The 27926-nt window shown below is 41.7% G+C and overlaps 1 protein-coding gene across 2 annotated transcripts; it reads right to left on the bottom strand.

The window, feature by feature from the left end:
• Window positions 1-27661, bottom strand: ZHX1 (zinc fingers and homeoboxes 1). 2 transcript variants are annotated; one of them, XM_084220334.1, is made up of 3 exons: window positions 27378-27661; window positions 26472-26577; window positions 1-10665 (listed from the first exon to the last, which is right to left on the bottom strand). In XM_084220334.1, the coding sequence occupies exon 3, from the start codon at window positions 10426-10428 to the stop codon at window positions 7804-7806; it is 2625 nt and encodes an 874-aa protein (XP_084076460.1). In that variant the 5' UTR covers window positions 10429-10665; window positions 26472-26577; window positions 27378-27661; the 3' UTR covers window positions 1-7803. The 2 variants fall into 2 exon arrangements, with proteins under 2 accessions (XP_084076460.1, XP_084076459.1); XM_084220333.1 differs by lacking the exon at window positions 27378-27661 and adding an exon at window positions 26676-26851.
• Between the last annotated feature and the right edge of the window lie 265 nt (window positions 27662-27926).

Raw genomic sequence — 27926 nt, 5'->3', positions numbered from 1 at the left:
ATTTTCATACAGACATGATTCCTGGTTTCCACACCACCTCTTAAAACCACACACACTCAGTAAGGAGACATTTATTCCATTATTTCTGTTTTCAAATTTTTGGTACAAAGTTTATTTTCAGAAGTTCTCACATGATCCTTTCTTCTATCAGCGTCTTTAGGATTTTTCTATCTCTGATTTATTTTCTTTATCTGTTGAAGCAAAAGCAATAATTGCTACAGAAAGAAATAATGGCAATATTACAAATATTTTACAGCAGCATCCATTCGTTTCTTTGCCTCAAAAAAATAACAAAAATAAATCCAAAGACAAGATCCATACAGCCACAAAGGCTTAGGTTTGTAATATCCAGAAGTATGCTGCGTTCCCATATAGGAGTTGTACAAGTCCAGCACAACTTTCCAAGTTTGTGCAGAGCCTGATAAATAAGACACAGAAATATCAGTTACATTATACTGTTTCTAAGAACTTTTACTCTGTAAAATGTTTGGTCACTCAAAGCTATAAGCTTAATCACATATCAAAGAACACAGGCAATAAAGCCCATCTTACTAAAACATATAGTATTAGGCCAAACAAAATATAAGAGGACAAAATCTAGTGGTCACTGATGCCTCTTCAAAAAAGGTTTAAAACAGAATGTTTCCATCATGTATCAGAATAAAAACATACTGTATTAAAATTTGATTTTTTTTTTACAAGCTGTCTTTTAATCAGTCTTCTATTTACAGTGCAGAACTGCCAACTGCAGTAGTTTAACTTTGGCACAACACTAAGTTCCAATCCTTTTGAGTATTCAAGTCCTGTGTGTGTCCAAAAATTTTCTTGGGTTCACGAAAGATTAGGCCCATTCACAGTTAACCAGTTATCTTGAAATTTTTCAAGAATTGCTTCCCCTTCACCACACTGGGCAGCTACAAAGGAAAGACATTGTAAGCTATTGCATCATTCAAAAGAAACTCTTCATTCTAAACAGTGACAGTATTGTTGCTTCCTTTAATATCACGTACACCAGACAGATCACACAGACAGCTACATACTGGACACCTTTCTAAAAACCTTGCTGGTTGTTAGTGAATCATCTTCCTCATACTTCAAATACATAACAATGCATTAACTTAATTTCATTTCACATGTCAAACAGGACATTTAAATATATTGCAATATATTATAGAAAATTGCAAAGCGCCATCATTTCTGTAAACGAGACTGACACCTGTTAACTCTCCTGTGCACATGAAGAGCAGTACCTAGTGCCACATTTTCTGTACAATATAAAGCCTTCCCAGGTAGGGCAACTCATTTTAGTGCATTTCTGTACAGACTGTAAGCAAACATGCAGATAGCCAACTATGCAGGGTTGGAAATACTTTTGTAAGCAGAAATTGGAAGATGGGGGAACATTCTGAAATCACAGCAGAGCTCTTGTGGTTGATCATTTCATAGCATAGATGAGGACTTGACTCTTCTGTCATTCTAGCAGATTCTTTAGGGACAGTTTCATGATAGGTATCTAGTACTGAATAAACATAAGGAAATACTTTCATCAACCAGGACACAAATATTATGTGTCCTAACACATTCCAGGTTATGCACAGTCCAATGTTCACACAGTAACCTTATCTCTAAAATACTTGAGAAAACCCAAAGCATTTTTATGCCACAGTATTATAACCAAGGATCAGTTACTTTATCCACCACTGTAGTGCTACCTGCTCTAAATAAAAGAAGAAAAAAAAAGCCTCATTTCCCAACAAGCATCAAGTTGGAAGCAGAGGTCAGTACCACTTGTAAGCACAACACAAAGATCAGTGCTGCCATCCAGCCAGATCTCTCTCTGTAATGTCAGATGTCTGCAGCGTCAGCAGCTGCCTGCAAGTCAGGGTAAGTCAGTGGAGCTGGGGTGCAGTTCCTGAGCCACTCCAGGCATGCAGGATGACCAGGTTTGCATTCCTTGCTGTGCTGACCACCTACAGTGTCTTGCCCCACTGCAGACATCAACATGCATCAGACAAATCCCACCTTAATTCATGAAAAGTGCTACAGACTGCTCAGTTATCCCTCTACATTTTGTAAGGTTGTGTGACTTGGTTTTGCAACAACTGTTCACTGAAAAGGTGCAGATGCTCTTCACCACAGAAAGAGAAAAATCCCCAAGAACTCCAACCACTGAACTTCGAAATACTGGCTATAACCCACCTGTGCTTCAAAATATCCCTTTTTAGAAGTGGGGAAAAAATGCAGAAATTTGAGTTATTGTGTGTTAATAGCCATTAAGGGGATTTTTCACTTTCTGTTGAAATTCTTATTTTAAAATATTTTCCTACAGAATTTTAATACATCAGCAAACCTCAAGTAACTTGACCTGATAAGTTTGTGTCATGCTTCTTGGTAAATCTACTTATCCTAGGATATCACAAACTGGATGGAGAATTCAGACGTAACCCTGCACTGTTCAGTGCAGGGAACTGAATCCTCTACTAGCCCTTTCCATCTTTTACTTACACCATCATTCCAGGTATTATAAACAATTCTTAAAGTTCTACTGTTCTCTGGTCATTGATACTATCTCTCTATTACTACTGAATGCAAGCAAAATTGTTTTCAAAGCAAAAAATAAATTAAAGAAAATAGCTATATTTAATTGCACTCTACCTTTGTGCCTTCAGGTTAGGGCAGGGATATTTAACACTACAGAAGCTTAAAGATTATCTTCTCTCCTTGGGAGATATGAATATAGACAGGTATTGGACTCAGGTGGAGGATGCAAATTGGTACTACCATATTTACAGAAGCAAATACTGACATCCAGCCTGAATACACAGTACTCCATTAAGTGCAAAAGGGAAAACACTCCCCACCTTAAACCACAGCCTGGTTACTCAGCAGCCAGAGATCAGTTGTCAGTTACTGCTGTGCTCTCATTTCAGAGGAAAACGGAGGAGGAGAATGTCTGCATCTTTGGGCTTTCTGGCCTACAGGGACCGTGTGCAGTCATGAATCACTTTGTATGGGATCCAGAAATCCTTTCTTTGCTCTGGAGAGGGGACTGCATTTGCCTGCCTCAAGCATTTCTTGGAGAGAAAAAGAAAATCTGCTTTTGTTCAAGGTGAGCAAATCATCCATTAGAAAATTATTTCATGTCATGTGTGGATACTGCATGAATTTCCCAATAATCGAAGTTACAATCAGTAACTCTGAATTATGAATTACAGTTCATAAGGTAAAGAAAAAGCAGTTTTCAACATGGTACCAGACAAGGTTAAAAAAGGCATGGCCTCACTTACTAAAGTGTATTAGAGATAATACACTAAATTCTAATAATCAGGTACTAGGTATCTTTCCTCTTTGCTTTCAGACAGATTTCTATGTGCTAAAAAGGAGTGACTGTAATAACTTACTCCTTCTGTCAGAACAGGAGTTAAACTTGTTTTGCTTATCAACTTCTAGAAAAGTAAATTCTGCAGGGCAAGCAAAAGTCAGAACCTTCAAGCTTCTGTGTTTTCCCTTCTGTTCACTTCTTACAAGCCAGCACTGTTAGTTCATTCAAACCTCCAGGGGAATATAGGCTTGAGTTTCTCTTTTCCAACACTAACTTTGGGGTCATTGAGAGGTGATGCTGGGAAGACAGCACTGTTTAAGATGGAACTGTGCTCTTTCACTGCACTCGGAAGTGAGGGTGAAACATGCCATGAAGTGGGACGAGACTGTGATGGTGGATGAGGTCCCCGGCTGTAACACTGCTTTCTGTCTTTTAGGCCTTTCCCTCTCCATTCTGGCACAGGATTATCTGTATTCTCTCTTTAGCTGAATACCAGAGACAGCACAACTAGCATCATGAGAGCAGGCAGTCCTGGCACAAACAGCAGATGAAGAGAAATGCACTAGCTTAGCTCTAAAGGAACTGATGTTCACAACTGAATTCTGACATAGTGGTCCCAACGAAGACTGGGAAACCAGCCACCCAGAGGTAAGATCTAAGCCAGATCAGAGTTTCTTTGTCTCAGTGTCAGTGGCAATCACTGAAGCCTGGCTCATGAGCTCAAACCTAAGAGGTGAAGCTCCACAGAAATCATACCACAGGTTCATCTAGACACAGTCCTTACCATGCAGGAAAATCAATAAAGTCAGATGGACACTCACTCCTGGGCAGATATATTTTCTTTCCACTTCCTTTCCCATTGCCAGCATAACTCAGTCCAAACAGCTTCCAAAACACCTTGGAAGTGTGCATAAATTACAGGAGGGTGCCAGGCTTGCAGGGGTGCACTGCTGATGGGCACAGAGGTGCTTGGAATCATAATAGATTAAGACACTTGCTGATGTGCTTAAGTTCAGGGACTTTCCAGGGGACTGGTAGAATGAGAAGGTGCCATCCTTTGCACCCACCAGGCCATCTCTGTTTCTCTCAGTGACTGTACAGTGCCCACAGCAGCCTAAGGGTGGCTGAGATGAATCTGGGCTAAACCACTGTTACCAGCAGCTTTGAGTTCCCACCAGCCATGACCACAAATCACAGGTACAACTGACCACAGCAGTTTCCAACGCTACCCCTGTCAGTCCTGACATGGGAGGCCTCTGGAAGGAGTTTGCCTCTCTGTCAGTGCAAATATACATATGTTGTAAACATGAAACACACTGGTAATTAATGGACTCTTCAAACAGAAATAACTGTCAGACTGTGGGCAATAATGAATGCATACAACTTCTGTCTCCAGGCTAAACCCACCCAGATTTTCCTCATCCTTAGCACAACTGAAAGGCTTAAAATGTGCACGTAGCCCAACATGCTATGTGTGGACTCTGCATCTCTCATTAGCTGATCCACAGCACATGGTTTAATTTAAATTTTATGTTCTGCAAAGAGATAATTTTCTCATTGGGCTGTAAACACTGGTATAACCAGTGGAATACATGAAACTCTAATATTTACAAGAACCAAAAATCTGGCCCAGAATGCATCAGCCACTGTCTCTGACCATTCAACTGAAAGAAGACCTCCAATCCAACTATATTTAGTCTGATAAACAATGTATTTCCTCTTCCTGTGTTTTTCAGACCAGATGTGCTAAGGCCTACCTTTGTAGCTGAGTGTTATTTACTAGAACACTGCCAAAGTGGAAAATATCCCAGTTCAATCACGTAATTAACTTGGATCTTTGTATTTTCCCCCATTTTTTAAAGACAGAATTCCTAGCTAACCTAAATAAGTCTCTGCTAACAAAAATGGAGATATTTATTTGGACAAGCTGCTTGGTTGTTTTGGGTTTTTGGGTTTTTTTAAAAGAAAATTAATTCTGGGTCAACTTCAAGGATTAAGGCAACTCCAGATTTTGCTTGCTAGAGGCATATTCCCAAGGATTTGGTTTAATATTTTTGGAAACTTAAAAATAGCATCTTTTCCTTCTGGCTTTGTTCTTTCCTACTCAGCAAGCACAGATTTTTGACCCTGTATTCCCAACAGAGCTTGAAGCTTGCGTGAGTCTTTCTTTTATCTGCTGGCATCTACAACAGCATACTACTACACTATTACCACACAAATGAGAATCCCTCCCTACCCCATGCTGAAAAGGCCAAATCTTGATCTCTCTTGTACCACCTCACATGCAGAGTCAGAAACACTTCTGTGAAATATGGTGACAACATGGGGTTGCTTCTGCCCCACTCCAAAGTTAAAATGAAGGATTCTTGGCTATTCCTCTCTAGCAATGCTGGCCACTTTGTGTCTCACCAACTTGAGCCTTGGAAGCCAGGGAATAGTTTCATCATCAAATTCATGACATATACCATAAGCTATTGCCTTTTTGTCCTCAATAATCCTAAAACAGTCAGAAGAGGTAACCCAGTAAATGGCTTTCCTATGAAACATCCTCCTGACACTCAGGGAGCTTATTCAATCTGTGAGCAGAAGGGCAGCTATAAGAATCCACAGAGGAAGGTTTGGGAGGTTAATAATATTTTTTTGTCAGACATTACTTCCTTTCTTACTTTAGCCTGGGCTTCACCCACAATCAGATATGAAAACCAGATCCAACACAGACTTCTCTGCTTCACAAAATGATGACTAAAAGGGCTTTCTTGGTTTTTTTTTTGTTATCATAGTCCAGAAGAAAGACTAATTCTAGAATTCTAGCATAGGTTCTTGGAGATGGGGAGACATTAGGTCCCATGTTCTCTGCACCAATCTGTCCTCATTAGTCATCAGATGCAGAAGCCTACAGAGAAGATGCTGTCAGATGTGCAAAAGCAGATTGCTAGTATCCATTAGTGCCAATGTAAAAGCAGACAATGCTGGTGACAGCAGCACCAATTCATCAGCATCTTTTGACATCTAAATATAAAGTAACTTATCCCTAAAAATGCAGGCTGGCAGTAGCAAAAATACAAACTACTCTTCCTCAGAGCAATAGTTCTCTAGAATGCCAAACATCTGCCTAGACTAAATTTGTGTGAATTTGGCCCATTGTTTTAAGTTGCTAATTCAAACTGCACTATAACTTCACAGTATTGAGACCAAATAGCTTTTTCTCATAATTTTATATACACCTATTTAAGATGGGAATGTTTTATATCAGATTAAACTACTTCTGGAGTTCAGTTCAGGTAGATCAAACCACCTCCAGAAACAGGCGTGTTCATCCAGCAGTCCTGGGAGCACTCAGCACAGTGGTGAGTTCAATGAGGATGTCTTACAGTTAAGCCTGCACACACATCACTCAACTGGGCTATCACTGAAGAACAATTCAACACTAACGTGTTTGTAATTACAAAGCATCTAAAAGCCATATAACTTCATTTTGTTTGTGAATTAAACACCACGTCATTGCCACAGCTTACCGGAAAACCTTTCTTACTAGTACCCAAAGATGTTTTTCATCTCTGTGTCTGTGTATTCTTACAAACCCCTAGGCAACGCTGAACAACTTTTAGGCAGTTTTTGTCTTTTTTTAACCTTAAAACTCAGTCAGATTTCAAGAAATTACTTCTTTTACCATTTCCAACAAAGGAAAGAATGCACAAGGTAGAAGTGAGTGTTACTATTAACTGCATCAAGTCTATCAGGCATTTAAATTAGATTGATGTGGGATACACTGATTACACTGACTGTAACAAAAAGCATCTTCTAGCATCAGACTCATTCAGTTATCTCATAATTATCAACAAGGAACACTTCAGTCCAAGTTCTGTAAACCCAAAACACTCTGAAGATATGCAAAAGGTGCAGATATCACCTTACTTTCTGAAACCAATCAATCCTCACCCCTAGGTTCATTGGTTCCTTTTGTCACACTTTTCCCCTTCTCTTTTGTTTTCAACGCTTTCCTTAAGAAATAAACCCAGGCCTTGAAACCTTTCAGATGAAGTGATGTTTGCAAAAAGACATCTAATGTTTTTGTGTTTTCCTCCTTCACAAGCAGGCAATGTTCTCTTACAGCGACAACAACAACAAAAAAAAGTGTGTTTTTTTTGGAATTAAACAACATAAGGCAATTAAATATTGAGAAGCAGTCAGGTGTATGATGAACATGAACCTTCCCATCGGTAGCGTGGAAAACGAGGAGCTGAACTTGATCTGGGTTGTAACCGCCGGTCCCAGGCCAGGCCTGAAGATGTTCATCTCTTGTAGCAACAAAGCAAACAGTTCTTGCCTGCACAGGCAGCATCTTGCCCATGTACTCTTAGGTGGAAGGAAGATGCTGAGCAACTGCTTGCTAAACTGAAGGCCATGAAAAATCATTTGGCTCTTCACCACAACATCAAACCTAATTCATAGGTTTTTTGCCCCAAATTCCAAATTGTACATCAGTCTGTTTTTGAAAGTTTACGTTTAACATGTCTGGGGGGTTCCCAAGTATCACTATCATCTGTTTCTTCCTCATCCTCCTGATCATCCAGCATTTCATCTTCCTCCTCATTCTCATCAAACAGCTCTATTCCAAGTTCTAATCTTCTTTGCCTTTCTGCAAACCATTCTCTGACCTGCTCATATCCCATGTGAGATTTGGCTACCAGTTCATCAAGGTCTTGCTCATTAAGGAATTTGTGCTTCATATAATAGTCCTTCAGGATTGCTGTTCCAGTTTTAAATTTTATGACAGATACACCTCTGTCCCAACAATTTAACCTCTTGCTTCCCCGAGGCCTCCCCCGAGGCCTCCCTCTTCCCCTCCCCTTTGGTCTTCCTCTCCCTCTCTTCCTTGCAAAGCCTTGGCCATTCAGGCTGTTTGCACTGGCACTCTGGTAATAGTAATACCATTTCAATCCACCATTTTTCCAGGCATAGCGAGTATCTCCAAACCAGCTCACAATTTCTGATCTTGGAAGCCCAGTTTCTTCTGCCAGCTTGTTGTATTCTTGTGGAGATGGCCACTGAGTACGGACAAAGGAACTTTTGAGCATGTGCAACTGCTCTGGTGATTTTTTGCCTATTTTGCTTGAAGTAGAACACCCTGATTTTGTTCCTGCTGCTCCATCTCCCACAGATGTTTCTCCAGACTCCTCTTTTGAGCTGCCAGCATTGGTTTCATTCATGTCAGCTCCCTCTTCCTTCAAGACATTTGATTTCCTTTTTTCTGTAAACCAGGCATCAATCTCTCTTCTGGTCAGTTTTGTTTGGGCTCTTAATCTATTCATCTCTTCTTCAGTAAGGACAGGGTTATTAAGAAAACTTGCTTGGAGGACTTGCAGTTGTTCAGAAGTCTTCTCTTTGAATTTCTGTGGGGTGAAATCAGGAAAAGTACCCCAAGATGGCTTGCTCTGTGGAGTGACTCCTGTTGGAGATTCATTCATTTCATCACTTGAATCAATAACAATGGTGGCACATGAATCACTGTTAAGATGAATCCCGTGGTTATTCTTTGAGTTTCTTTGATTGTAGCGTGTATCACTGAACCACTTTTTGATCTCTCCTTTAGTGAGGCCTGTTATTTTCATAAGTCTAACAATTTCTGAGTCTTGAGGAAACTGGTTTTTAAGGTAGCTGACTTTCAATTCTGCCAGTTGTTCCTTAGTTTTTTTTGCTCGGATGCCAAAGGAGTCAGGATTCATCAGCGTGGATTCATTTTTGATAGGCTGAGGGGCTGGAATGGCAGCAACTTGTTTGGTTTCTGCAATAGGCTGAGCACTGTGAATCTGACTCTTCTGTAACTGCGTTTGGTTTGGGACTCCTGCTACAGTCAAAGCTATTGGGGCTGTTACTGGTAACGTATTTGTACCTGCAACTTGAGTGAGAACAAGTCCTGGCTGACCAACTATTTGGCATGTCTGTAAAATTGAAGGTAAGCCATTGCTAGCGGCTGAAATGTGTGCTGGAATAACAGTAATGGTCTGTGGCACAGTATGCACTGTGCCATTAAATTGTTTCCTCCTTGCTTCCTCCACCTCCTCTGGCGTCCAACTCACTCCGTGTTTCAGACGCTGAGCAGAAAACCATATTTTAATCTGCTCTTCCGTGTACTTTGCTTGAGAGGAAAGAACAGTGATTTCTGACATGGTTGGATATGGGAATTTGTTGTAGGTGTTAAGCAAAAGAGGATTGTTATCCAAAGCAGTGTTATAGGCTGGAATGCTATTTACAGGTATTAGGACTTTTGGAATCAGGTTTGAGTTCTGTGGAGCTGTAACAGCTGTTATAACCTGTGCCACCCCAGGCTGAAGCACTGGTGCCGGGGTCACTACTGCCCCAGCCACATCTGCTGCACTGCACACAACTGAATGGCTTGGTTTTGATTCAGAAACTGCCGGTGGGGGGTTTTCTACAACTTCTTCAGAGTTTGGCTCATTTTCAGTTCCCTTTTCTTCACCAGGAATGTCATCAACTACATTGTGGAAAACAGCAATACGTTTAGCCTCAGGTTTGCTTTTCATCATTTTCATTATAGGAGTTTTGCTAATGGAGATCCCTGATGAGGGGACCTCAGAAGAGTCAGCCTGTCCAGCATTTTCTTCTCTAACAAAACTACCATCAAAAGTGAGATCATTTACTGTCTGTTCAAAGATTGTCTGGTTATTACGTTTCACCATAGTCAATTTAAAATTCTCCTCTCCAGGGTGGTGCTTCAAATTATGTTCTGAGAGGGCATCATATCTTTTGGTAAGGAAATTACATTCTAAACAAACGTAGGATGAATTTAATACTACGTTGGGGTGTTCTGAATCCACATGAAAGGTAAACATATTGAGATCTGGAGTCTGAAAAGTACAGTATTTACACTCATAACCACCTTCTACTTTATTTGTGTTTTTCTTATTGTCTGAATCCACATACTCGTGTACATCCTCATCACTTGTCACACCCTCTGCTGTGGGGTTATCTGCTGGTGTGAGCACAGGTGGTCCTTCCTCCAAGTCTGACACCATTTCTAGATCTGGATCCTGCTCATTGGCTAAGACCATGCAGGGTGTTGTTGATTTTCGTTTACTTGCCATGACTGTTACTCTGAAAGTGATAACGACTGGTCAGATATAGACTTAGCTTCAAGCTCTTCTTGATTAATAATAGTTATTATAAAATAATAATAATAATGGCTTTCGGTACTTCAAGTCAGTTCTTGTAAAGTCTCAACATTTATCCCATTAGCAGCTTTTCTTTCGTAGTGCAATCAGATTAAAAATAGTTGAGGATGAGATGTTGAGACACACTGTTTTAAAGTCCACATCCACCACCTGTAGTAAAGAAGAGACAGTGGAATTAGTTTAATTTAAATAATAATTTCTATTTTGCTACATATTACAGTTTAAGGTAATTCAGTCCTTTGGGGTTTAGTGTGCCACTGCTCATCCCCTGAAACCAGCAGACCCATTCCAAGAAGAGATAATTGAATCTATGATAAGAAAGGCAAAATCCAATCCACTTACTACAGACTGAAATTTGTTTCAGTTCATGAAACAACAGAATGGTGTAAAACAGGTTAACTTCCTGACTGTTTCCCTTGCTTCAGAAGCCTTTTTTTTGGCACAGTGCTGAGGTCAGTCTTGCCCTTGGACTGCTTTGCCTAAGCTATGACAATGTCTCTCGACCGTTCTGTGAGCTCAAGTCCTTCCTATCACTTACTTGAGCCCAGTATGAAATCTCCACTACTGGCTGTCATGTCTTTCATGTCACAGGCTGTGAAGTGTCCCAGAAAAGGCAGGTTTACAGTATTTTTCTATTGCATTATACATGCAAGCACAACCATGTGCAAGACCTTTCTTCCACGTCTGAAAACAGGCAAAACAATGTCTTTTTAAGACACTCTGACAGACAAAAGACAACTATCCTTTCTTCCTAGTTTCCCAAATGTCATTCTCCAATTGAAGACCAACCCCAAACCAATAAAAGGTGATTGCTAGCACTTGGCAATTAACTATTTCATGCCACTATGCATTAACAGAGACATGACTGATTATGTAATCTGTAACAGAGAGAGAAAAAACATTAAAGACTGATATCCCAAGCAGAAGCCTTAGCTTCACATTTTTTCTTTAGGCAAAAGATGAAAGTGTTCATCCCAGTTCACCCAGTGCTGCTTGTAAGCTCTGTTTTTGAAACTGTGTGTCACCTACTGCTTCATAAATATCCTCCTTGAATGTTCTAAACAGCCACCCTCTGCACTACATCTGTGACTACATCCAAAGTGCAGAGCCTCACATGATATGCTTTTTAAGCCAAGGATATGGTTACATGGCATTAAGGACACTGAAAATGCTCAATTAATCTTGGGTAATCATCATTCCAGGGTTACAATTATTTAATGATACTGGAGTAGAAAGATATCTTTCTTCCACAAGTTAATAGCTGCAGTCTATAAAACTGAGCACAGAAGTGCAAAAGATATTTATTTTCATGTATGTACCAAGTACCTATTGCAGGCCACCTCATTTCTCTTTGCAGCGAGGGAACCATGAAGCAAAGATAACCAGATCCATTTGTCTCAGTGTCCCAAGGGACAAGAGGTAGAGCATTATTAACTGTGCTGCTTCTCTGTGGGGCTGGAGGGCTCTTGACAAAAGGGAAGACAACTGCCAAGACAACGTTGAGCAATGCTCTGGGGGAAGAGCTGGGTGGTATTACCTAATGTTTCTGTGATTTTGAGTAAAATTTCAGAAATGTCAGAAATGCCTATTTTAAAAAGCAATTTAACAGCTAGTTTTTCTGGCTGAAGTTGTGTTTTGAGAAGTGATCGTGGTACTCTGCACTACCTCATCCCCAGCACAGCACATAGATCTATACACAGGGCAGTCTGAGCGAGCTTAGGTGCTTGCCAAGGGTCCCATTCTGGGATGGCCTGGACTGCAAGTAAAAGCAACATTTGATCTGACATGCAATATTGAAGCATGCTGAAGGAAAGGCTGGAGATAAGGAATAAAATGGAAAACCTGTTCAACAAATCAACAAATGTTCTTCTCCAGTCTCCTCGTGCACCCAACAGCGTTCACAGTGCCTGTAAGCCAACAGGTCTATGTGCAATTGCAGCACCTGCAGGCTTTTAGCTAAATCTCTATCACATCTCTGCTGTGCTTCAGTTTTGCTTATGGTGCATAAGCAGGTTATTGTGTCCCTCCTCTGTTTACCAAGATAGCCACACTTTTCTTTGATGCAAACAGGTCTCAGTAAAAAAAAGCTGCTTCTCTCTTCTTCTGACTATACTGTGTAATTTTTTTCTTTTTAAACGATGTTGTGATGTCAAAACCCTGTTTAATTCATGGCTATGAAGACTGTAACATCATTCAGTAAAATCTCAAGAGAGTGAGATGCCTGCAACCCTTCCCAGCCTTCTTTCCTCTACAGACTTTAGAGAAACCTCCATTCCCTCCTGCCTGGAGCTAATGTGATTATTCCACCTGTAGCAATACTGCTTGACATGTTCTCTCAATTAAACAGGGGATTATTAAAACTCACATTTGAGCAGTTTATCCAGCCAATTATGCATCATCCTTGGACTCTTCATTTCCTCTAAAATACCTCTCCTGTTCTGCTTACAAGAATGTGTGGGACCTTGCCACATAGCTTGACTTCAGTAAGGTCTGCAACATTCTGCACCACAACTCCAAAAAAATGAAGTAACAGTGTGGTTTTGCCAAATCCACCATTCTAGGGGCCTTGTTACAATTCTCGAGGCTCTTATAGACTGTTCCTTTTAGTAAGTTCTTCCGGTATGGAGCTGGAAATGAAGAACCCTCTAACTGACCTGAGACTCAATATGTTCTCCTCTGCTCAAGCATTTCCCTTGGTTAAGACTGGGCAGTCTTGTGCCCAGTCTTGTGCTTGCCTGTCTTTAGGGCACTGAGACCTCCCTCATGTTCCATGAATTCCGAAAGGTCATCACTTCAGTGAAAGGTTCTGCTTGTCCCTTACACACCTTAAAGTCAAATATATGACAAAATATTGTGAAAGATTTTCTCTTTTTATCCCTCCTTGTGAATATAGACATTGTATTGTGTAATTTGGTTTGCAATTAAACAAGCCAGGTGTTTATGTCAAAAGCAGCATTTTTTAATAAAGGAATCTGAAGGAAAACTTTATTTACACTGCATCCCCTTCTGTAATTTCACCTCAGATTTTAACAGAATTGACATTCCTAGCAAATCAGCCCACAAAACAGATGTTTTTCTAGGAACATAAACCAGCAAGTGCAAGCATACTTTCTGAAAGTCCAGAATCTGATATTTTATCTTTCAGCAGGCAATTTCTCAGGCCAGTGTTCTTTAAAAACATGAGCAGTTAGCAATCCCAATTAATTAATAATTATATTAAGACAGATTCATTGCAGAGTGGAATTCAGCATTAAAAGTTGTCTTGATAGCAGATTTGTATGAAGACTTATATAAGTATTTTCTAAACGGAGGCAGAAACCTTCTGCCCATTTGATTACAGTTTGAGAAGGAAAAGACATAGAGTTGATAACAGAAAACACACATGAAAGAACCTGCTTCCAGAAAAAAATTTTTACTCACTTCCTCCTTCCCTCCCCCAAACAGGAGTACCTGATGCAGCAAGAAAAATAAATGAGTTTACATAAAACATTCACTGTGTGTTCAGGGTGTATGCTTTCTGAAAAGGCACTGCTCCCTGTCTGCTGTATGACACTTCCATCCAGTGTGCAGGAAAAGCATGCCAAAAAAAATCCAGCCCCATGTGATGTGATTTTAGGGATATGCAGAGAGCAGCTCAGGAGAAGATGAAGCAATAGAACCTGCTTCTAACTTTTAAATCCACCTAGATTACGAACTGCCTAGCACTTCACACAGAAAATGCTGCCTTCTTAGAACCCATGACAATATGCAGTTGTTGATCCTTTGTTTAGCCTCCTTCTATGACCCTTTATTCAGAGTAGATTTATCTATGGCAGAAACTATTCTGCAGAGCTCAGTGTAGGCTAATACACTCTGATCTGTGCCGCCTCTCAGTGAGAAAGGTGAAAGACTTTGTTGCAGTGCCATTTTCTTCACTTCTTCCTTATCTGCAAAGTTCAGAGAGCCTTACTGCTTATGACTACAAAATAAAGCCACATCTCTGTTAATCCTGCAATATTTACATTTGATTCCTCTTTTAAAATAAGGTCTAATCCAACGTGGGAATGAAACTTATCAAACAGATTTCAGCAGAAGTCCTCCCGTATTACAAAGACAAGGCTCACTTAGGGTCCTTGTGCATTAGACTGGTAATGAGGGAGGCAAGTACCAAAAGCTACTATAGTGCCCATGCAGAGCTCCAGGCTGTGCCAAAGCCAGACCCGTGATGGAGCACTGGAAAGCTGACACAAAGCCCAGCAGTGGCTGAAGGGAGCCTGCCACAGGACATGTGACTGGGCTTTCCCAGTTACTTCCTCTCAGTGCTGGTTTTAATGGGTAACAAACAGCTCCATCAAAGTAAATGTCAGAATTCCGTGCCAGATGCGACCGCTTGGTGACCGACAGGATCGTTCTCTGTTGCAGCACATTCGCCAGGTACCTCTGCAGAGAGCACAGGAACTTGTGCCCCCACTTTTGATATAAAAAGCCATAACCAGGTTCTGTGTCTGACCATATAAAGCTAATGACCAAACATCTCAAAAACCAGGGGTACACTGACCAAGAGCAGGAATGGTGCCTGTCTCTGCTCCTCAGTCACACAGGCAGGTATTTTCTGTGTGATACAAGCACCTTGGCAGACCTTTATTTTATTGACTGAAGTGCCCAACTCAAACTGTGAGCACTCAGTCCTTCTAATTTCAGACATCTCTGCTCGACTGTTTCTGAAAGTATCAGACTTGTGTAAATGCTTATCATACCAAATAAAATGGCAGCAGAGTCAGTGAATTTTTTTTCTTTGCACAGTTACAGCTCTATTTTATTTTAATTGCTGTGCTGTTACATACAAAACAGAAAGGATGAAGAAATAAATTACTGACATGAAGACAAATTTTAATGTGTTCTGCATTGAATAAACATTTAATTCAACCCTCCAAATGTTTCATGTTGGCTTTAAAAAAGTAGAACAGTAAGAAATTATTAATTTAAAAAACTTTATCAAAAAAGTTTCTCCTTAAAACACCAAAACAAAAGGTTTTATTATCATGAGATTTCCTTCTTTAAAAAGAAATGATCTGGCACACATTCAACTCCACAAAATGCTCCTTTCAACTTCATTCTGCATTTTTTTTTTTTCTTCCAGATGAAAAATTTCTAGAGCCAGTCCTTTTCCCAGGCCTTAGTCCAGTGCTGCAAGTACAAGCCCTTCCTTCGACTTCCTGGAGTTCATGTCCCCTGACAGCCCTCAGCTCCTCCAGAGACCCAAGCTGCAGCCCTGCAGATGGTCTCCTCACCAGACAGCCCAGCTCATCCCCGAGTCATCGCTGGTGCTGAGCAGGAACCCCCACGATTTCGAGGTTACTTCACAGCCCAGCACAGATTGTCTCGTTCTCCTCTCCCCCTCTCTACCGATTCTGACCAACTGCACGAGCCCTCATCACACTGGAAACCAGATTTCACATTGGCTGCTTTCTGCTTTCATTAATATTTGGCTGTCACCACTCAAAATGGTACTTCTCAACAGCAAGTAAGAGTATTAGTAGCACTTTACCCTTAAAAAGTAGGACTGGGTCTCAGGGCGTACAGCTCCCAATGCTTTTGTACCTTCTGCTAGGCCAGTGGTATTTGCAGAAGCCCAAAGAGCTGCAGCAGGTTAAGACCTACCCTGGTGCATGACAATACAAAACCTAGATAGACAGAGAAGGAGGATCCATTAAATACAGGTGGTTGAAAGCAGTCTGCAGATGTGCACGACAGGAATAAAAGTATGATCAAGAGCAGGTGATAAAACATCCTGCAAATTCTACCATGGATACAAAAAGGTAGTGATACATTGTGATTCGTAATTCTACCTTTCTTTTTTTAACAGTGGAATGCATTTCTCAGACCTCAAGGCCAGATCCATACCAAATTTCAAGTTCCCATGTCAAACCCCTGAGGCACAGAGCTGCCCAGAAAAAGAAAGATAATACAGCTTTTATATGGAGATTGCCTGTCTTCCTCTCCCTGCCTCCCTCCTCACTCTGTTAATTTTACTCAAGAACCAGCTTATGTTCCCCCAAAACTCAATGAACAGGGAATAATAGCAGCCTCAAGACAGAAACAATGTGAAAATTTCTCATTCCATCTATTGTAAGAAACTGAAAATGGACTTGGAGTGAACTGACCAGGTGACACTAATACATACTGCTACGTGCTCCACACATGCATACACCAGAACACAGACCTGTGATTTAAACAACTTGTAAAGGATCCCAAAATACTTCAAACAAAGGTATAAACACAGTGTTTGTATGAGCCAGTGTTTTATGAATGAGGAAAAAACAAGGACTTGGGAGTGTCAATTGAAAAGCCAGAAAGATCAATTCTACTGCATGAACCTAAGTAATCCCATGTTAAGGTGAAGACTGCAAGGCACATTTTCAAGGTTTCAACTGCTCTTTAGAATCTTCTCTACCACTTGGTCCACTATGAACTTTTGCTCAAATGTGCTTGCTCAGAACCTTTCCTGTGTGCCTTGGATTCACCTGCTTGCTTCCTACCCCATGTGCTCCTTAAAGCCTCCCCCAGCCTTGCAGGTCTGCTTCCACTTTGTGAGAAAGCCAAGGAGTGCAGAGTGCATGAGAAGTCCTTTACGTTCAATGGCATATGATTTGCATTTCCACTTTGGATGCAAAAATTTTTACTTCGGATCTGGTATTTTATAAGGTTCTTTTTAAGGTGCTGCAGAATGTTTGCAGTATAATGTTTCCAGCTTTATAACTGTGAACTGAATCAGTAAGAACAGACACAACAAAGAATTGACCTATTACCTACTGGCAGACTCCTCCATAGTGGAAAAATGCAGAAGAATTTTATGTCCATGCTTGCAAGTACAGCTGATCTTATAGAAGTTCTCCAGGATGCTGTCCTCTGACCTGATCCAAGCAATGCTGGTCATGGAACACCACATTCACAAGTCAAAATACAACATGCAAGTTCCTGTCTCTGTATTCAGAGTACTTGGTATAAGTGTAAGTAGTCTCAGTGCAGCACTAAACTACTGCCAGGACCAGGATGAGACTATCAAGTTCGCTCAGGCTTGTCTTTCCTCGCAACACCAACATACTCTGTGACTGCTGCAGAACATTTTAGGGGCATAGTGATGGTGGAGCAACAGCACTTCAGCACTGGTGAGGAACTGCAACCAGTTGTCTGGAGAGTTTGTAATAATCTGCTTGGGATTTTTAAGGAAGTTCCATCCTTGCAAGTTTTAAAACTTGGCAAGACCCTGAACAACCCTACCATCACAGATAACTTGCTTTGAGCAGGATGCTTAACTAGACGATCTTCAAAAGTACCTTCTACTCTAATGTTTCTCCTCAGGATTTTGAGGCGTTCAATCATATAACAAAGAAAAAAGAGGATAGTCCAAGCTGCCTGCATAAACACTCTCTGCAGGTCTCAATTATCTAGTAAAATACCACTGTGTACCAAGTTAACCTTTGTGAAAAGCAAAGCATTTTTATTTGCAACAGTGACGTGACTCCACACCCCTGCTGAGTACTGTACTGTACTCCTTAGATACTCCTGCTGATTTCAGTGGGAGATAATGTCTTATTCTATGTGTGACAAGACCAATTCCCTCACCCCCACCCCATGCCCCCATCATTCATCCAGAGAGTGGATAAACATTGTTTACTGCCTATCAGTCCAGTGACAAAAAAAGTAAAAGACAGGGGACTGCAGAGGCTTTCAAGTACAATGTGTGGATTGGAAAGATGAATCTCAAGTACAGTCACTGCAGAAGTCTGAGAGGTGACTGTGTACTCAGGTTACCATGGGGTAATGAAGAGTCAGTAGATCAGAACAAGCGTCTCGGCCGGTGGCACAGGGAACAGGAGGTTTGCAGTTACAGCATTTCACAGGCACTGCTGGACCTGGCACCCAGCAGTCCCACGCTGCTCCCAGCTCACCTGAACAAAGGCCTTCAATGCAGCAGCAAAAATCAACAAGTCTTTCACCGGGCTGGCTCCCTGTTCCACTGTTTCCCAGGCTAAATTCTTAAACTTTGACTGTGAACCTGACCTCTGTGACTTACTCTGTGCCAGACACGTGACCCCTCTCGTCACTGCTCAGCGCCTTGGAGAGGACAATCCCCAGTTTGGGAGCCACTGGCTGAGGAAAGCTGGAGGCTGCACCTTTTGCCCTGCTCTGCTGGAGCTGCCTGTCATGTGAGTCACCCCTGCAGGAGAAACACAAACCTCCCATGTTCAGTCCTGGCAGGGAAGTAAGAGAGATGGTCACCGAAAACAGACTGCCCTCTTTCACTTTGTGTCTCTCAAGTATAAGGGTGGAAAATTAGCACAACATGATTTAAGTGGAAAATACGGAATTAACTAAAACAGTGTACCTTAGTAGCTGTGGAGCTGCTCTTTTCTTTTTTGCATTAGATTTAAACACCACAGGAAAAACAGATTAGTTCTGTTTTAAAAAATATAGGTAGCTTAAAGCTGCCTAAATATCCTAGGGTCAAAATCATACTCTCACTGATTTAAATGAGAATGAGCAGTAAAACTTTTAAAGGAATACCGTATGTGTTGATAACATATGTAAGAGGTAACAGAAAAGCCTAAAAAACATTACACAGCACAAAACAGCATGACAGCTGGGGGAGGGGGGAAGGAAGAGAAGAATCAGTATTATGTTTAAACCACCTATTATTTAGACTGTAAGTTTTAAACAGAAAGATTTTGTTAATTTACATTAATGTTTCAAGAACACACTGAACACAGTCCCTCACAGGAGAAACACCTATCTTATTTACTGACATCAAACCAGACATAATCATTAAAAGCACCAGTTACTGCTGGAAGTTCTGTTATAGTAGCAAACAGCTAAGTTTTTAATAATGGAATAAAAAAATCAGTATTATAACAGATAGTTTTAGTTTATGTCATTACTTTTTTACTTAACTAAGGTGGAAATTCTCTGTGAAAACACTGAATTATTGGCATTTAACAACTAACTTTATACACAGAAATTCACTATGTAGACATCTGCACTGAGTGAAGGTAGAAATTATTTCCTGAATGACAGAAGTTCCTGCCTCAAACTTTAAAAAGCAGGACAGGTTTTTTTTCTGTAGAAGACCTCCAATTCAGGTTTAAGGATAAACTCTGCCAGGGCTAAAATCTTAACAGACATGGGTACATCATCATAGAAACAATAAATTTACTCTAGGGAGTACTAAAAAGGTATCATAATTTGTCTCTCAAATCAGTAGTTTTAAAAGAAAAAGTCATGTTTAAATAAATGTACTCTTAGATAAGCTACATATTTACAGTAGTTTAATAATACTGACGTTATGCCATTTAGGTGCATATTAAGTTAAATTTTAATTTCCAAATCAAATGTATTTTAGACATAAATTTAGAAAAACAGGAACTACTCATTAACTGAAAAACAAGATATAAGTGAACATAATTCACTGTTTTCTAGGAAAAGGACAGAAGTAAAAATAATAATCTGAGTGTATGTTGAGATAAAGTAACAATCCCTGATATAATTTATCCCTTTACAAAAAAACCTTTGCAAACTACCACGATATCAAACAATGAGAATCACTTGCTATTTACGAAAGGTATCGAAAGCATAAATTCAAATCAAAATTAGGAGGAATTGTTTGTAAGGTGAAGGTTCAGATTCAAGCTACGATCAAATCACCTACTCCCATTATTCTGGGTTCCATATATTAGGACTGGTTTTGAATGAATGCATTAGTTAAATGATAGCTGGGCAAGAGAGGGAAATACAAAGACAGGTCAGGAGAGGTAAGATGAACATGTCTGCTATCATTAGTAAATCAACCAAATCAGAAGAACCCAGGATACAAATGGGGTGTGGTACTCAAAGAGAATGTTTATAAGAGTGTCCAAGTTTAGCATAGAAAATAGGCAGGCCTGGGAACCCCATGGGAATAAGATGCATCTGTTGTTGTAAGCAGCCCCAGAAAAATGTTACTGGTTCACTAGCCTGGGGCAAGCTTTTTCTTTTTTTCCCTCTTTTCCTTTTTTGACAGCCAAGTACAATATTAGCTTGCGTTTTTTTTTGTCATCATCAAGCTGAGGCTGGGTGAGAATATTTTGTGTCTAGACTAATAAATGTTTGTAAGGATTTTGCAAGACTGGTTTATGGGAATAGAACCCTCTTTTTGTTTTTCTGCTGGAAAAAGCAGCATTAAAAACAAATGAGCACCATCATGCATTTGTTTTAAATTGCATATTAGAGCACTGCTATTTTGTGTGCAATCAATACATAATTTGGAAGAAAGATGCTTTTAAAATTCAAAGCTATCCCTGAGCAGCTAAGGTTCTCTTGGAAACTGAAGGAGGAGTCTGAAATTATTGTTCTTTTGTTTGCATCCCCCAGTGGGAAAGGCAGCACACAACTAGAAACCACTGTGCTTTGAGGCTGCACGAATCATTAAGAATAAAGATCAATCCCCCCTCCATTTAAACATTAGATACTAAAACTGAATCTAGGACAAAGGTAAGCTAATCAGATTCCTTTTCAAGCTGTTATTGGGTTAAATATAATATCAAAGGGATTACATAAATCTTGTAACTCTCTCTAAAGAAATTTTAAAAAGATACTTATATTTTGCAAAACAGAGCCTGTCTAGACCCCAATTACAAGCATCAACTTAATAACTGGAAATCACTGGATATGCATGGACCAAAACCTACATTTTCTTTTTAATATTTGTTTTGGAGGGCGGGGTATCTCAAGATGAAATGGCTGACTGAGCTTTTTATTTCACTGCTTTGGATGGAAATGACTGAATCTTTCCACACAAAGTAGTGCTGAAGAAGCTGCTCCGGTGCAAAGCAATCTTCAGTCCTAACCCTCCAGTGAGCTCTCACCCTCAGCCTCTCTCTCTTGCCAGCTCTCTGCAGCAACAGGGCTTAAACGTTGCCTGGTGAAGAAGAGGGCTCCTGTTCAGTAATTCACAGATAGTAATTACATCTGTAATTGAGCATTACATCTGGAAATAGGATAGTCACTCACAGAAAGCAGCATATAGCTGCAAATTCTAAACTTAGAACTACCTTGTGCCCATATGCATCTGGTTTAAACTGCAGTCTAAGTATTCACTCTTTGTCAGTGAGTGTGACATCAGGGAATGGTGCTCACACTGTCATCATCCATGCAAATACCAATAGTGGAAAGCTTTCAAAACAAAGGAATCTGAATTTCAGTTTACAAAGTGGTGTAAAATTTTTCCCTCTCTGGACTTTATGTACAATGATTAATATATCTTTCTAAGGGTGTGTGCTTGTGATTAATTCTTTACTATGGGTAGAAAGAGTAAACTTACTCTTCTTCAATACCACTCTTTTTCTCCCATCTCTTCCCTCCTTTCCCCCTAAAGAAACGAACAGCTGATATTAGCAAGGCCTTATATTTCCCATGGAGGAACCAAGGAAATAAAGAGTTTAAAAAAAAAAAAGCTACTTGTCAAGAATCAGAGTTAAAATGAATGGTTTTGGACTGATAAACACCCAAAGTTGTAGGCATCTCACAAAAAACCTCACCAAAAGTAGTCTCTTTCATGCTAAATTACTACTTTAAATGCAATAAAAAAAATTAGTTCTCTTTTCACCAACTAATTTCTCAAAAAAATTTAAGTAAAATGTATTAATAAGTAAAATCTGAAAAACGCTAATAAGCTACAAGTAGTGAAGCAGTGTGTGTTTGCATCATATTTAAGCAGACACCTACAATGCCAGCAGGGACCTTGTATGGGCATCAATTCCTCAAACTGACCCATGAACAAAAAACCCAAACTCACATGACACTCCAAGTGTGGTGAACCTTTTGTGAGACCAGATCCCCCTGAGAAGTGTGGAGGACAGAGAACTATTAAGTATTCAACATAGCAAACAAGGCTGAACATTGCGCAGTGCTGAACCCTCCAAAAATTTTACTGCATCTACAAATGAAATCCTGCTGTGTAACAGAAACTCCTGAGCTTTCATGCCTGCTCCATCTAATTCACTTGGCAATTGCTGCCAAGGGCCCAACTCCTCTTCATACAAGTTGGATTTCAACTTCCACTGATTTGCTGAGGGCATCTGATCCATGTATAAAAAGGCAGTATATTTCTACTTTGAAGATATTCTAAAGATTGACTAGCAATCTGGAGTCTTTGAGGAAGCCTACAGCTGTAACTACCATTTTACTTCCAGCCTTCTACACTCAGGTAGTCAGAAATTGTTCTCTCCTGACTCCATCCCCACTGTTTCCCCTTTACTCTTTTTCAGACACGCAACATTCCTAGACCTCAACTAATCTAATTACCAAGACAGAGCCTTACACCCATGCACAGAGCCAATAAGAGAGTTTTAAAATCAACAGTATTTTGACATACAAACCAAGTTCCTCCATTGTAACACAGGGAGGAAAGTAATCACATTAGTACCGTATTTTGTGTATGTTAATCAATTTCGTAGCTTTAAGAAAGGCAAGATTAGAGACCTCTACCAAGATTGCCTTGGACTATACAAACATGCACTTGCATCTATGAAGTTCTGAGCACCTTTCTAAACTAAAACAATGTTAAAATAATCCCAGTCCTAACCTATAAACAATGATTCAAGCCCTAAAATCTCTATGCTTACCCATTCACAGAATTCATTGTGAGCTAACAGCTATTTTCCATCTAATAAACGTGGTTTGAAGATCCTTTGAAGATTCAGAGTACTAAACATGTGGAGCTTTTACCATAACCATTAGAAAGTTCAAAAGCTCATTTGTGTCCTTCTGTCTGGTGAGGTGCATTTGGTGCTGACAGAACGATGCTGGCTCTGCCAAGCAGCGAGGGCTGGCGTTACACGAGGGCTGGCGTTACACGCGCCTCATTACACAGCTCTGTCTGCCCACTCTTTCAACAGAACCGGCAGCCTTCAAGCCTTGCTTGAGCAATGCTTTCAAACTGTGGGTGCCCTCAAGGCATGTGAAGTTCCTCCAAATCCTAGTGAGACCATTAGACAAGGAAGGTGAGCAGCACACTGCAAAACGCCACTAGAGAAGGCCAAGTTGCATGCAGTGAGCCCAGAATACCAAAATCACTTTCTTAAATGGCTCCAAACATCATGCAGAAGCTGTTCTTTTGAAGTACAATACATAAAGTTCCTTTAGACCTGTCAGGCACAAGCAGAGATTATGCCAAAGAATGTTTGCAACGTTAAGTTCTTTGCTACCTTTTAGATCTTTTAAAAGTGCAAACAGCAGCAATATTGACAGCTCTTTACAATTTTTCCTGAAGGTTCTCCAATCACGCTACATCTGCTCCTCCTTTAGTCCTCAGCAATTTTCCTGTCTTCTGTGCTTTAGCATGACAATGTGCCTTATAATCTTAATGGTACAATAAATGTAGGTTATGTTCTGCCCCTCTAGATTATACTGAACTGTAACACTTCCTATGATCTCAAAGCTCTTAAGGATAAAACAGTGGTACACACCTTCTAACAAATGACAATAGCCAACTTTTGCTCAGTTTGAGCTGATCTCAAGCTGGTTAGAAAGAATCCACTGATAGTACAGGCACTGTTCTAAGAAATACATTACAGTTCACTGAACTCTGAAGGATATCATAAAGACCTGAGTGGACCCCCTGAAGTGCCAACCAGTTCCTTGACAGAAAGACCACAGAACTGGAAATGAACCACCAGTGAAAGTGGTGCAAGGCATAGAATTATGAAATGCCATCTGGTTGGTACAGGATAAGGAAATGTATCATTTTGGTGGCTTCCACCTCCACAGAAAAATAAAGAACTGTTTATGCAGCAAAATGGCTTGACTATTTGGGAAAGTCCTCAACTAGCCATGAAAATTAAAAAAAAAAAAAAGAGAAAAAAGAGAAAAGAGAGAAAAAAGAGAAAAGATGAATTGGAATAAAAGAATAGAAGACACTAAATTCGAATTAATAGAACTAATACTGCTGAAAACATAAGTAGTCATATCCCTTTAATGCCTAATTTGACAATATTAGAAACTTAAATAATAACAGAAAACTGCATTCTTAGAGGTGTATATTCAGCAAAGGTGACAAGACTGACAGGTAGTGGAGAGCTACACAAGTAGAACACTACACTCACTACTGCTGCCTATTTAGGAAATAGGAAGAAAACAAAAGGGAAAATGGGACTAAACTGAAATTGCATCACTTGTTTACAAGTCCCTGACAACTCAGAAGCAAACCATCTTGGACATTTATGGATCAATGACCCTGCATCTAAAGCACAAGGAGAAGGAATATTGACCATTTTCATACAGAAGAGAACAGCATGTCCATGCACTCAGCTAAAAACATCCAGAACACTCCCTCACGCCATCACTCCATAACTGTTATCAGACAGGATTTTAACGGATCATTCTGAAAAATTTACAGCAAGCTCAGGATTTATAAAAATTAGAAACATAAAAATTCTGAATTTGATACTGTGAAATCTTTACTAGGACCTCAGCTTGATGGTAAAGAGAAACTGATCCCCAAAATAAAGGTTAGCCATAGCTTAGCTGCAAGTGATTGTCCCTCAGTTGTATTTATTATTCACAAACAAAAAACCCACAGGTAATGTATACTTGGTTCTTTAAAAATTCCAGCTTTATAAAGCTGCAAAAAATCCTGAATTCAGACTCAAGGAAAGAATCTGACTTCAAAGATGAACGACTGTTTTTCAAACAGGACTCTTCTAAAGTTACATACAAACAAACGGGTCACCAATCACAACTAGATGAGAAAGTTAACCCAAAATTTAAACCTTTCCCTCAGACTACTTATAAACAAATCGTGGGAAACCCAGGGGAAAATCTCAGCCACAGCAATAAGCTTAACTGAAATGCTACAGACGGCCCAGTGAAGCAAAAGACACAAGAAACAGCCTTCTGGGTACACTAGGAACAAAAGGAATCCTAGCACTATTACAAAGTCCATTATTTGACAGATTCTTCAGTGTGGAGAATCTACAAAAGGAGAACCGTCCAACACATAGCTCTAAGTCTCCAAAGGTAGGTATCGTGACAAACTTTGTGATAAATATTGTCTATTCCTGTAATAAACAAGTTACAAACAACAGCAGTTAAGGCTAGGTATCAGGACACTGGATCCAGCTAAAGCACTCACATCAAGAGAGCTGCTGCAAGAGACAAAATAATCCAGAACAGAGCCATAAGAAACGTTAGGAAAGTAGGAAAGTAAGCCTCAAAAGGGAAACCTCTACCTCGAAGTACTATGTCTCCCCCAGCCAAGTTTGGGGACAATCATAGTAAGCATTATCCAAATATCAGAGCAGAGGGCTTTTCTGTCTAGCCAAGAAACAAGAACCACTAGCCTAAATTTAAAAGCAAATAATTTCAGTTATACAAAATGGCATCTACTTCTAATCCGCTCAGGGGAATTCATTTAACACCACCAGCGGAACTGACTGCCTTGCTGGCAATGTTTAAAGAAAGTAACAAAAGGGTTTCTAAATTATGCATTTTTGCTCCAAGAGGTCTTAATTTAGGGCAGTCCTCTAGTCTACATCACACAGGTTGTTTTAAACAGGGTTTCTGTAAGCACTCACAAGCTTTCTTTTTTTTGGCATGAAATCCTTCTGAATAAAAACAAAAAACAGACCGCTGGTGAAAACCAACAGCACAGCTTTTAAAATTCCCTTCTCATTCCTATGTTCGAGGGAATATTTGTTTTCATGTACCAAGTTTCATAACAAAATCCACTTTTTATTTACACAATGCTTATATGCACTTTGAAATGCTCAATATACTCTCTGTATGTCTTATTTTAAGAGTAAATGGCACCTATGCCAGCTTGCAAACCAAGACATCTCAGCCTTTGCTATTTTACGTGACACTTTCTACACAGTAAACTTCCCCATCTTTCCATTAACTATTTAACCTACCAAGCAGCTCAGAAATAAAGTGCAAGTACCTACCAGATAATAATCACTACTGCAGATACTCTGAGCCCTTTCAGAGATCCAGAACTGCCTCCATTACAAGGTTTATTGAAGTTGGTGCTGGTTTCCAGTGCTGTACATCCTGGTATAGGGGAGAGTTGAGCATCAGAACGCACCCCAAAACCCAGGCACCCCCAGAGGAGTAAACCAGACATCTTCCCCAACTTTGCCTGCACATACACTGTACTGCTCCTTCATGCTCGCCCCCGCACCGCAACGCCACGGGATGCAAGATAACTCTGGAGCCAGAACTTCATGGCTCGCTGCCTGCCGTCAGTCAGTCAGTCCGTCCGTCCTCCGGAACGCCAGCGGTGACAGCGGGCAGGAACTCGCCGGCTCCTCTGGGCGCACCGGGATTGAACTTCTTGATTCTCCTTTCTGACTGACGAGTCAGACGGATTCTCCTCCGCCCTGAGGCGAGCAAAGCCCCGTGCAGGCTCCCGGTACGGGGTGGAGGAAGGAAGAAAGGGGAGAGGAGCTCGTCCTCGGAGGGGTTTGACCCCACTGCGAGGCGGGTCGGGGGTGGGGGGCACGCACAGTCCGCTTCCAAGGGACGCCCCGGCTCTGCCTCCCGGAGCCCGCCGCCCCCGACGGGCGATGACCCCCGGCCGCGGGGGCAGCGCCTCCGCCAGACAATGGGGAGGAGGGAGGGCGCGGCCGCCCCACCGCGCCCACCCCGCGGGCGCCGTCCCCGTCGGGCCCCGCCCGGCCCCTGGCCGGGAGCCGCCCCCGCCCCGGGGCGGCAGCGCTGTCCCGTCCCTACCGGAGGAGCGCCCGGCCCGCTCCCGGGGGAAGCGGGGGCGGGCGCAGGGCGCGCCTCCTCGGGCAGCGGGGTCACCCTCCCGCCTCCCGGCGCCGAGAGCCCCCCGAGCGAGTCCCTACCTGCCGGCGCCGCTCCGCCTCGCCCCCTCAGCCCGCGCCGCCGCCCGCCCGCCGCCTGCGCTCACGGCCGCGCCGCCATCTTGCGCTTCACAAACTACTGCACTTCTTTCGGGGCGGGGGGGCGGCGGATGGGCCGGGAGCTCCCAACGCCGCGGCCGCCCGCGCCCTCGCCTCGCCCCGCGGCGCCCACTCGCATCCTCCCGGCGCGGCGCTGCCCCGGAGCGGGAGCGCGGCGAGCGCGGACGGCGCGGCCGCTGCCTCAGCCGCCCTGGCAGCGAGCGGGGGCGGAGCCGCTCCCGCCGCCCCGCCCGTCAGGCGGCGGACACCGGGCGCGGGGGCTGCCCCGGCACCGCAGCGCCGCAGCCCGGGGACACCGGCGGCTCCTCGGCGGCCCGGGCAGGAGCGGGGGTGGCGGGGTGGGAGCTCCCGGGCGGCAGCCGCGCCCCCGCTGGCAAACTTCGGCTCCGCGCTCGGCCCTCCCGCCGCAGCCGGGACGGGCTTAGGGACAGCGTCGCCCCCAGCTCGGGAAGGGCTTTCCTGCCGCTCCCG

This window comes from Fringilla coelebs, assembly GCF_963513975.1.
Source record: "Fringilla coelebs genome assembly, chromosome: 1".
Classification (NCBI taxonomy): domain Eukaryota; kingdom Metazoa; phylum Chordata; class Aves; order Passeriformes; family Fringillidae; genus Fringilla; species Fringilla coelebs.
Note: the sequence above shows the minus strand (reverse complement) of the source record. Positions and strands in the feature narration are given on the sequence as shown.